The 10135-nt window shown below is 37.9% G+C and overlaps 2 protein-coding genes across 3 annotated transcripts in view; one reads left to right on the forward strand and one right to left on the reverse strand.

The window, feature by feature from the left end:
- HMGN1 (high mobility group nucleosome binding domain 1) overlaps positions 1–10135 on the forward strand; it is a 49990-nt gene that overhangs the window by 26102 nt on the left and 13753 nt on the right. The window lies entirely within an intron of this gene.
- The window catches only part of GET1 (guided entry of tail-anchored proteins factor 1), a 33018-nt gene that overhangs the window by 15681 nt on the left and 7202 nt on the right, over positions 1–10135 (reverse strand). Inside the window, exon 3 of the mRNA XM_072398312.1 lies at positions 7939–8006. Within this exon, the coding sequence (XP_072254413.1) occupies positions 7939–8006 (68 nt within the window). The remainder of the gene's footprint in view (positions 1–7938; positions 8007–10135) is intronic.

Consider the following 10135-nt stretch of genomic DNA (forward strand, 5'->3'; position numbering starts at 1 on the left):
TTGTAATATTTTATATCAATTTACATTGCTATATCTTCTTTTACATTTTACAGAAAACATTAAAAAATTGATTACTTTGTAATATGCAAACATTATAAAATCTTTTGTAAAATATAAAAGAAGAGACAGCAAAATATAAAAGAAGAGACAGAGCAAATAATATATTACCAAATATTCCAAGACCTAAATTTGTGTTATCAATATAGCAACAAACTGGTTTTGTACAAACTATAAGGGGTCAAATTTTTTTTTCTCTGGGACACCCACCATTGCTGTGGAGAGATTCATATTGAGAGTTGTCAGCGGACTAAAAATTGAGAAAAAACTCAGGAGACTGTCCAAGGTTCAAATCTTAGCCAGGACACTATCTGCATGGGGTTTCCAGGTTCTCCACATGTTTGCATGGGTTTCCTCCGGGTACTCTGGTTTCCTCCCACATTCCAAAAACATGCAGTTAGGTTAATTGGTTTCCCCCAAAAATTGTCCTTAAGACTGTATTAATGACATATGATGAACATTAGATTGTGCCGCTGGATGGAACGGAGAGCCCTGGAAAGACGAGGAAAGTTGAAACAGGGCAGGGGCTAGGATCGATGTGTGGATTGATCAAAGGCTTTTCACAGGTACAGATAAGTGATTTTTTTTTTTGAAACTAAAAGTTTCACTTAGATTACAAAAATATTTTATTCTTACCTATTCTATGCAAAACTTAAAAATATTTCATAACCATAATATAGCTCATCTATTTAAAGTTAACCATGAATGTTATCCCTCCTACTCCATCATCAGCGATTGTGAGGTGCAATCATTGTCTACCTTTGCTTTCACACTCTATGTGCACAATTGAGTACATATATAATCATGGTTAGCACTCTGACCTTTGCAGCGCTGGGTCCCAGGTTCAAATTCAGGCCAGGACATTATCTGCATGGAGTTTGCATGGGTTTCCTCTGGGTACTCCTTCCACATTCCAAAAACATGCAGTTAGGTTAATGGGCTTCCCCCTAAAAAAACTGACCTCAGCCTTTATTAATGACAAATGACTATGGTGGGGACGTAAGATTGTAAGCCTCTTTGAGGGACAGCTAGTGACATGACTATGGACTTTGTACAGCGCTGCATATTATGTTTGCGCTATATAAATATTGTGTAATAAAAATATAAAGCATGTGTTTTCAATTATTATACCATTCTGTTGGGTTATTTTTTTTAAATAACTGGAGTTTAAATAGGAGGACAGCCATATTTGCTCAGACTGCTTCCTGATGAAAATTGTCTCCCTGATTCTGTTTTGCTGTTTTCACTTAATCCTCATCTAGGGTCACCTCAGGCTGACTGAAACAACAGACTTGCTATGTTGCTAACCAAATCAGCACCTCAGTAGCCATTCGGCATATCAGATAATCATTAAACAAACGGCTTCAGTTGGATTTTAGCTTTCACACCCATCCACCATGGGCGGGTGCTGGTCCTTTTGTCTTGCCAGCAGATAATTACTCTTTGAAAGATACATTTGTAAGTGTAAATGTGTAAAAGTTGTATCCTGTGCTGTTTAATAAACTCAGAAAGACATTATGCAGAGTCTAGATGGGCAATGAGCACCTTATATTCTCAGCACTGGGGACACTGGCTAATGCACAGATGGATGCTATTAGGAAAATCTTCAAAGTCAGAATATTAAAAAAAAGCAAATTTAGCATGGTGAATAATAATGTGAATATCCATTTTTTTTTAAACAGCATATGGTGTGTGAGTGCATTTTTTGCTGAGATAGACAGGAAAGTTGGAATCTAAAGTCAACTATCTATTTATTTGTAGGAGCCAGCCATCTACAGAAGGAGAGATGAGCATGAGCGAGTGGCACCTAACTTCGCTTTTATCTATAGGAGTGAACAGCAGTAATTGCAGCGCGTTGCCCTCTTCCTTTTATTCCTCTTCCTAAAGGCTAAATACACACGTGCAATAATTATCGTTAGAAAACGAACGAATAATGACGGATTAACGATTACTCACAATTATTTTGAAACATCGTATAGTGCACACTCCTGTACATGCTGTAACAATACAATAACAATTCAAATATAATCCACCAATATTGTACACACACAATACATAGATACAATCGTTTGAACGATGCAGGAAAGGATGTGTACCAGTAAAAGTGTACCGCGGAACAATCCACGATCATTAAAGGACCATACACACAAAAGACAGCGAACAATCGTTGCGACATTTATCATTGTTGGCGCCCAATCAGATCTGCCGGGGCGGTCGTTCATTTCCAGCAACATTCCTTGTTCATCGTCGTCGTTGGCCTGTTATTGTTCACTTTTTTTTGTTAACAATAATTGGAAGATCTATCATTAGTCGTTCATTTCCAACGATAATTACTGCAGGTGTATACGTAGCCAAAGGCAATCTTCAGCCATCTTGATTGACCATGCCGCAATGATGTTAATCCCCGGATCATGCAAAGAAAGCTGGGATTGCGCAATTATTTCACTGGCAACCAAAGCTGATGCTGTGCATGCGCAACTTAGCTTTGTTGCTAGAAACCAAACGCAATTAGGCGGGTAAGACGCATTATAGCAGAAGGGATATCGCCCTTTACGGACGCCCTGACCTGCCAGATGAAGCATTTGTAAAAGTGGAACTGTAGTTACGCTTTATTACTGCAGTACGCTTTAGGGAAGACATGGGCAAAGTACAGCCAGCGGGCCATATACAGCCCCTTCAGCTTTTTAACCTGGCCCGTCAAATATTGATACAAAAATTGTCCACTGGCAAAAAAGGGGTGACCAACATCACTGTTCCCCCTGAAATTGAATGTAAGTTTTCTTTTACTTTTAGGTAATGGCTTTTACATGTAGTTTATATCAGTTCATACAAACACTCTCCATCCATCTGATACTGGCCCAGTTTGTCTGTCAGTTTTAAAACTCATTGTGGCCTAAGCCAAAAAAATTGTCCACCCCTACTTTAGGGCAGTGGTCAGCAACCAGTGGTCCGTGGATGGTCCACCAAAAAACTTGACTTTTTTTGTTTCATTAATATTAAAACAAAAATAATATTCTGATAAATTCCTATATTCTGAATGACAATTTTCACCTTTATATTGCACTAAATTCACGAACTGTACTAGAGACAGGAAAACAAGAGAGGAGCAGTTTGATGTCATTGTAGTCTTAAGTTGTAGAAGGCAACCAATGCTGAGCCGTACGCTTCAGTATTGTTTCCACCATTGCAAAAGTCACCCAGCTCCGCGAATACTGATTCTCATCCGATTGTTTTATTTTATTTGTTTATTTCCCAGATGCTCTTTTGGGTAAGTATGACCTTAACTGTGTATTTTCTTTAACTGTTATATTTATTGGCATCAAATAGTTTGACTTTGATAACTATCATTTCTTGTCTGGTCTTAAGCTACGTACACACTTCCAATTATTATCGTCGGAAAACGAACGACGAACGTTCCTGCACGATATATATGAACGATCGTATAGCACCGATACTGCACATAGAGGTAACGACACGATCGTTCGTAGATATTGTACACACAATAGATACGATCGTTTAAGCGATAGAGGAACTATGTGCACGACAGGAAAGTGAACGGACGTTCGTTCATCACGCATGCTCTGAACATGGACGATCAACGAACAACCGTACACACGAACGATGTTCAACGATCGTCGTCCAATCCGATCCGCCGGTCTGGTCGTTCGTTTCCAGCGACTTTCCTCGTTCGTCGGCGTCGTTGGTTACTTTTTTACGAATGATTTTTTGCCCAATCGATCGTTCGTCGTTCGATTGGAACGATAAAAATCGGAAGTGTGTACGCACCTTTAGATTGGAATGGAATAAACCCATAATGAGTGACAAAAAGCAAACAAATAATTTGCATTTCTTTAGCAATACCAAAGATAATGCAACTAATGATAATAGTAACAATATTAAAACTTCACTTAACCCTGAGATGATCAATCCATCAGAGCCTCCACAGTCCTTGTCAGACATCATTAGGAAGATCATTGTTTTATTAAATGTATTTATTTTTTTACAAAAAATCATATTAATGGTCCGCAGGATTTAAAATTATGAATTTAGTGGTCCATGAGGCCAAGGCCTGCTTTAGGGGGTATGGTAATATTTTAAGTCCAGAAAATCATATGACTAATATTTTTACCCATTTTTACACCTAAAATGCTGAATTGAAAAAGTGAAGTATTCATTTTAAACAGCATTTTTTTTATACAAGGTCGGCTTTTTAGAAAGGAACTGTTTGACACGATCACCGACAAAGGTTTTTAAGTTTGAATTAGTAAAATGTACAAATTGTTTTTCAGTAAAAAGTTTTCATCACTTTAATGGATAAAGCGTGATAAATGCTGGATTCTGCTGAACTCAATGCCAGTGTAAAATTCTAGCAGTCTGATGATCCCTGCTGTTTATTTCTCTGTAAAGTTCATTAGCAGCGGTGTGATCACAGGGTTTTCCCCTCGAGTATTACCTCCACAGACTGGCAAATCCTTTCAGATATCTACCTTTACAGTTACAGCTAGAACATATGTATCAAACATGATGTGCACAAGCTGCTCAAAGCAACCCAAGAGCTAAGCAACCCGTTTTCATGTTTCCTTCCCAGTAAGTAAAGAAGCTCCGTGCAAGATTCAGGTGCTATAGTCAGAGCTAATTCAGGCTTAGGGCTCCTTGTGTGATTGTAAAATTTCCAGTATGAATTCAAGATATTTGGTTCTGTGAAGTCGCTTTTAATAACATAGTGCTCTAGGAAATATTTGTGTTGGTAGCATTATTGTCATCTTTACTTTTTAACATGGTCGTATATTATGCAAAGCTGTGCAATAAATAGGGGCTGCAGGTGACTATGTAACAAGTACACAGGAAAAAAAGAAAAGGGCTCTGACCAATCAAGCATACCAAGAAAAAGAAAAGATTGTACGTAAATATTTGGCAAATGTGGGTTGCTGTGACTGTTGCTAAAAAAATTAAAATGTTTCAATATTAGTAAAATTTTAATAAATGTAATAAAATGATAGAAAATAAAGCTGCATCTCCAAAGAAGAACTTAGATATAGAGGTAAGTATCTAGGTTTTCCTTTGCAAGTAAGATTTATTTTAGATAGTAGTGGAGTTAAGGAGTGCACATAAACTGTAGGCCTTTTATCCCTTTCTCCTGACCTAAGACTACGTACACATGTCAGATGATTCTCTTCCGATTATCGCTTCAGGGCTAGAATCGGATAAGAATCTGACGTGTGTAAAGGACTCATCCGACGTCGTCCATGGATGTGTCTTCATAAAGGTGGAGCATTTTTTCAGACCTATAATTATTATTATAACGTCGTTATATAGTGCCGACATATCTGGACAAAGTCCATTGTCATGTTACTTGGCTGTACCTCAGAGTAGCTCACGATCTAATGTCCCTACCATAGTCATATGTCATTAATATAGTCTAAAGTCAATTTTTAGGGCGAAGCCAAATAACCTAACTGCATGTTTTTAGAATGTGCGAGGAAACCGAAGTACCTAGAGGCAACTTACGCAAACATGGGGAGACCCTGCAAACTCTATGCAGATAGTGTCCTGGCTAGAATTTGAAACTGGGACCGAGCGCTGCAAAGACCAGAGAGCTAACCATTGAGCCATCATGACTTATATCTGGTAACATTGACAATGCTTGTCAATTCCTGTTAGCAGGACTGAAAGAATAAACAATCTTATTTTTCTTCAGAAAATGATTAATCTCCACAGTAATGTAAAAAAAATTGGAGTGGGACACACACATATCCAACCTGATGACAACCATGGCTTCCTCCATGGTTGTCATCAGATACAGTGAACAATTGAGAGTAGCTACCCAAAAACTGAAAATGTGTTATCAGGATTGGCAGGATAAAAAAGGGAAAAAAACCTGGAAAAAAATATAACAATGCAGCAATGTATAATGGCAGACTGCAATATATTACATATTAAGATCTAGGTTTTGATATACTATAATAAACTGCATTAAAGTTCTCAATCTATATCAACCTTTTTTAACATGGGGGAACCCTTAAAATTATTTTCAGATCCCCAGGAAACCTCTACTAATTGCTAAGGAACTCCTGGCAAACTGTGGAGGAACCCTAAAGTTCAGTGTAAACCTGGTTGAGAAACACTGTACAGGTAGTCCCTGGGTTAAGGACATCTGACATACGGACGCCTCCTAGTTACGAAGAGGGCTTCCCTGCTCGCTCCTGTGCAGGACGGAGGCTTGAAGGGGGAGGGTGGCAGTTTGCATGACTGTTTCTTTTTGCATATCAAAGCACAGCTTGCTCCAGTAGTTAATGAATGTCTAGGCTCCATAAATATTTTTTTTTGCTTTATTTTACTCACAGTGAGGATTTATACAGTAACTGAAACCATACTGCCTAATAATATGTTGAGACAAACATCTGTCCTATTTGCTGTTATTAGAATAATGTACCTGTTCTGATTTACATACAAATTCAACTTAAGAACAAACCTGCAGTCCCTATCTCATATGTAACCCGGGGACTACCTGTATTGCCAGTTCTTATTTTGCAGTATTCTGGTGTTCAAGTGAACTCACAGATGCTAGATTACTCTGTTTCTGGTTAGTACTTGCTATATTATGCGTGATTTCCAGTGGAAGAAAAGTGGTTGAAATTGTCCAAAGTTGTCACTTGTATGGACGGCTGCAAACAACCTCCATGTGAACAACCCCACACCTTCTAGCTTCTTCCCTCCTCCACAAAAATCATGGCAATGGAACACATTATTCTGATAAATAAAGGAATTTGTGGCTGATAAATGTTTGCTTCTTCTGCCAACTCTCCCTCCCCAAGCTTGTAGGCTGGATGATGAAGCAGAACATTGACTGGGTCATCCCTATGTTCTCCCTTTCTATTGGCATGTTCATGGTTTGACAGGACTATAATAATTATTATTATTATTAATAATAATAATATTATTGATAATAAACTGTATTTATATAAAGCCAAAGGACTATGGAAGAAGTCGTAGTGGCTCAGAGTGCTGCCCCGTCTTTCCTATCTAGTCTACATGTGCGCAGGCCTGAGTAGAGGGGGTGCAGTAGGTACATCGCTTAGGGGCCTATGAAGCCCAAGGCGTTCCATAATTTCTAATATAATTTGAACATTTATTTATTTAATTCATTTAATTTTTATTATATTGTGGGAACTTTCACCTACAAGATTGCAAAGCAATAGAAGGCCATGACAATGACAAAATACTTTTGAATGACATACGGTTCATTTAGGACTGAACAAATAAAAACTTGTGAAAGCGACTATCAATGAGTGTTTTCACATGTTCATTCCTAGCGTCAAACTTATTGCTTGGATTACTCCTCCTTGCTTTCCCGCCGAACTCCGGGAGGAAGAAGATATTTGGACACGAGCCAAACTGATTCATCATGGACTGCAACAAAGACTTTACAGGACAGCGAAAGAAGAAATAATTCCACAGGTAAAGTTCCCTGTAAATGCTGAAATTGTAGGATACACTGACATTGCGTGCCTTTTTGTCTACGTTATCGAGAGATTCGAGACTATAAACGGCTTGACGGTTAGCAGACTTTATTTCTTACATTTATACCTATACATACTTATCTAAATGTATCAATGTAATATATGATTGTATTGAAATAAATAATAATATACACACATACATGTGTGTAGAATTTTGTATAGGGACCCACACACCTTCTTTGTACCAGGGCCCGGATTTTATAATTTTAATGAACATACTCAGCTGTATAGGGTGTTTTGTATTCACTCTCATCTCCAATTTGTTTCAAAACAATTGTTTAAGGCCTCATTAGTATCTAACTTGTCACCAGAGAATAAAAACATTGTTTTTAAGAATAAAAAAAATGCAGCATTTACTTACCTGCAGAACATAAAACACAATACTGACAACCCACTTGACTTTGGCTAGCTGGGCAGTTCTACCTTTTACTGTTGGAAAAAAACATACAAAAAAGCACAAATGAGTACAATATTGGACATTAAGGTAATTTACTTAAAGCTTTTAAAGCATACCAATACTAAATATATATTATGGGAATTTTAACAACTTCATAATTTGCCCTTGAATCTCCCATGCCCTATTCTGAACTATTTAATCCTTGGCTGTGGGATTATTTCCAAGCAAAACAGTATGTATTAACACGTTTTTTAAATTTCTATAATGATTTTTACTACTTAAAATTCAAATGATTGTTATATTCTCTATTGTAGTACTTGGTTCTTTTCACCACCTAAAACTCTTGATAAAGCGAAAGTATATCCCCGAAATGCGCTGAGTGAAATTAGAAGTTGGTGTTTACCTACAGAAACATGAACTATGCTTAAATGCAATGTGAAGAATTTAAAAATGGAGCAACCTTTCTAGGTGGATCAAAAATATTTTAATGTGTTTTGATGTATTGATAAATGTGTTTAAACTAATGTTATTAGTTTTTAGGAAAAAAATCTTGCAATTAAAAGTTGTTTTATATTAAAGATAAATAAGTTGTTTGTTATTTTTTTGCATTTGAGATATTTGCCTTTAAAATCCTGCAGATTACAAAACCTTTAGTGGTCTTTGTTTCCGTTTAATACAACAAGGTTAACATTGTCCATTTTGCTTATCCCTATGCTTCCATTTAAACTAACTTATCTGGTTATACTGCCATGTTGCAAATGCATGTCCTATGAAAGGGTAACAATGCTCTGATGTGCTATGAAAGGCATTTTAGCATTTTTGTACTCACTACTGTCTAGGACAGTGGCCCCAAATTGGGACCCAGATGCAGCCCTTCTTTTGCATTTAATTGCCCCTTAGGGTACTGTTCTTCCACCAAGGTACTATTTCCTCCACTGACACTGATTGAGCACTAATCCTCTCACTGACACCAACAACGGGCCACTGTTACCAATACTGATACTACTGATTACTGATACCAATATTTGGGCACTAATCCTTCAATGACACCCATGATGGGGTACTATTTTTCCCAGTAACACCAACAATAGGAAACTTTTTCCTACCATACATGCGTTATGGATCAGTTGATACATTATTCTTCCTACTGATATCAACAATGTGGAAATATTACTCCCACCTACACCAGTATTAGAACACTATTCACCCCAATGACACCAACAGTGATGTCCCTTTTCCTTTCCCTAATGAACAAAGCATAATTATTTTTTTTGCTCCCACTGGCCACCAAGCAAGGGGCATTGTTTACTTCCACTGATACTGGTACCTCTGCTTTAGGGCTGCGTACATACGTGCAATAATTGACGTTGAAAAGGATCCTTCACAATCCTTTCCAACGACAAAAGACTGCACCGATGCATGAAGGAGCTCTGTACATACTCCTAGCTCCTCAGTTGTTGTCCCTGGATCCGTCGGACAACAGAACAACGAGCACTGTACACACACCAGATTCTCATCCGATATCAGCCCTGAGGCGATTATTGGGAGATGTGTGTAAGTAGCCTATAATTACAGCAAAACATGATCATGCCAGCAATGAAAATAACAATGCATTTTGTCATTGCTGATTGTTCAGTCAGTTGAGCCGGTGGCCATGTGTCCAGATCCACCACATACTTTGTAAATGACAGCATGTTTTTGAAAGGAAGTTTGAATGTCCAGATTTGGGCCATGAACATTGATACTGAAGAACGTTATTTGAATCACGAAACAGGGCCATCTCATTACAGGTTCTTTCAAATGGCCCTATATACACACGCTATAGCATATGAAGTAACTATATGGCCAGTTTTAGAGTAGGGAAGGGTAAAACCTTCTTGATCACAATGATCACCAAGACAAACAAAAATGGTAAATCTGACTAGCAAGGACACAAATCCAAACGTGACAGAGTTAAAGATAGCGTTGGCAATACAAACAATTTAGGTGGAACTTAACCCCTCTATACTCACCTGTCCACAGTTCCAACGCAGGTCGCCACCATCTTCCTTTTTTTCTTCCTATCTTTGACAATCTTGGTGGGCCAGACTAGGAAGATATAATTCATGTGCAGGCCTGCTGGAGTTCATTCAGTCCCGACAACCACAAAGGAAATTGGGAT

Source organism: Pyxicephalus adspersus, chromosome 1 (assembly GCF_032062135.1).
Source record: "Pyxicephalus adspersus chromosome 1, UCB_Pads_2.0, whole genome shotgun sequence".
NCBI classification, from domain to species: domain Eukaryota; kingdom Metazoa; phylum Chordata; class Amphibia; order Anura; family Pyxicephalidae; genus Pyxicephalus; species Pyxicephalus adspersus.